The sequence below is a fragment of the Oryzias melastigma genome, linkage group LG2, assembly GCF_002922805.2.
Source record: "Oryzias melastigma strain HK-1 linkage group LG2, ASM292280v2, whole genome shotgun sequence".
NCBI lineage: Eukaryota > Metazoa > Chordata > Actinopteri > Beloniformes > Adrianichthyidae > Oryzias > Oryzias melastigma.
In genome coordinates this window covers 1,902,429-1,904,429 of record NC_050513.1, presented here as the reverse complement: position 1 = coordinate 1,904,429, position 2,001 = coordinate 1,902,429, and the positions used below count along the sequence as shown (strand labels likewise).

General features: G+C 41.1%; 1 protein-coding gene across 1 annotated transcript in view; it reads left to right on the top strand.

Annotated features, from left to right (window-relative positions):
• Positions 1 to 6: 6 nt before the first annotated feature.
• Positions 7 to 2,001, top strand: part of LOC112142246 (ribonuclease inhibitor-like) — a 4,249-nt gene continuing 2,254 nt past the window's right edge. The window contains exon 1 of the mRNA XM_024265519.2: positions 7 to 406. Coding sequence (XP_024121287.1) covers positions 186 to 406 — 221 coding nt within the window. The 5' untranslated portion in view covers positions 7 to 185. The remainder of the gene's footprint in view (positions 407 to 2,001) is intronic.

Here is a 2,001-nt window from a genome sequence, read left to right as displayed (position 1 = left end):
ACCTGGACCTGCTTGTTCGCTTCCTTCATGGTCTCTCTGTGGAGTCCAACCAGAGACTCTTAGGAGGTCTGCTGGGTCAGACAGAGAAGAATCCAGGAACCATCCAGAGAGCCATCAACAACCTGAAGGAGATCAACAGTGAAGGAGTCTCTCCTGACAGAAGCATCAACATCTATCACTGTCTGATGGAGATGAAGGATCTCTCAGTTCATCAGGAGATCCAAGAGTTCCTGAAGTCAAAGAACAAATCAAAGAAGAAACTCTCAGAGATCCACTGCTCAGCTCTGGCCTACACTCTGCAGATGTCAGAGGAGGTTCTGGATCAGTTGGACCTGGACCAGTACAACACATCACGTGAGGGTAAACGGAGACTGATCCCAGCTGTGAGGAACTGCAGAAAGTTCAGGTGAGTCCAGAAGTGATTGTGATGATAAATCAGATCAATGTTCAGATCTTCAACATTCATCTTCTAGCATTTGTGGTCACACATTTCAATCTAACACCAGCATTAGAAGAATCAACACAAAGCCGCATTTAGATTTGATTTCTGGAATCCAGTCCAACTCTCCAGACCTTCCTGATTCTGTCAAAAAGCTAACTGCCCCTAAACCTTCTCACTGATGGCTCCACTCAGAGCTGCAGCTAGAGACTACTGTAGTGATCATCTATTCTGTTCAGTTTCCATTGAGACTTCTGTCTAATCAGATTACAAAGAATGAAAGGTTTGAAAATGATTGGAAATCAAAAGATGAAAGAAGAAAATCAGTTTGTTTTTCACACATAAATGATCTTTTTAGCTAAAGATCAAAGAAGGATCATATTTATGGAGCTAAATCGAGGCCAATATTATTTGAAACCAAAATAAATCAAATTGAAATAAATATTTTCTTTGGTCAAAAATAAATATAAATGCCCCAAACTATTTTTCTATTCAAAAATAAACTTAGTTATTTTCAGTTTCAAATGTTCTGTTTTAGGTTTCAAAACTCTAAATTTCAATTTCAAATCTTTTTTACTTTGAACTCTTTTTTTTTCTTTTACGAACCTGAAGGTTTAGTTTAAAAAACTTTTTTGTCCCCCTTGGGGCGTGTTGGGGCAGGGCTAACACGAGGACCAATCAGAATCGATGAGGGTGGTAACTTTAGTCCCGGTGCGTTCACTGACTGAGAACTGTAATAATTCCTGTCAGAAAATGTCTGTTTAGTCTGTACTGTCATAGTCTGAAGTTGTCCCAAGACGGTGTTAAAATCAGAGTTTTATCGTACAAACCGCGCGTCCAGAACTCTGTTCTAGTCCGTTCAAAGCTCCATCTTGTTGTGTTCAGTATAGGGTTCTCCGGCACGGGGCCGATTGATTCTGTGGAGGTCCTCCTCAACCCAGCCCCCCCAAAACACAGTCAGGAGTGATCAGTAACTCCTGCTACCGGGCCGGAAAAACTACAAATGTCAAATGTTTACTGGTCCTGCGCAGTTTTAACATGGTGTTCTGTAGAACGTTTTCTACGCCTGTATTTAACTCAATAAGATGGAGCTTTGAACGGGTTAGAACGGCGTTTTGGACGCGCGGTTTATACGCCATAAAACTCTGTTTTTACACCGTCTTGGGACAACTTCAGACTATGATAGGGCAGACAAAGCAGGGATTTCCTGACAGGAATTATTACAGTTTTAGGAGTCAGTGAACGCACCGGGACTGAAGTTACCACCCTCATCGATTCTAATTGGTCCTCGTGTTAGCCCCGCCCCAACACGCCACAACGGGGCCAAAAGATTGGTAACTGAAACTTTCAGATTTGAAAAAAAAAGAGTTAAAGTAGTGATGAACGATATTGACGTTTTACAACCGATATCTGATATTTTCCAGCCTCTTGCAGCCGATACCGATATTGATACAGATAATCAAAAAAATGTTTACAACTTGATAAAAGAATATCTGCAAGTACAAAGTCAGAGTGCATGGCTCTTATGTATTCCAACAAATGTGCAGAAGTTGTTTTACCTC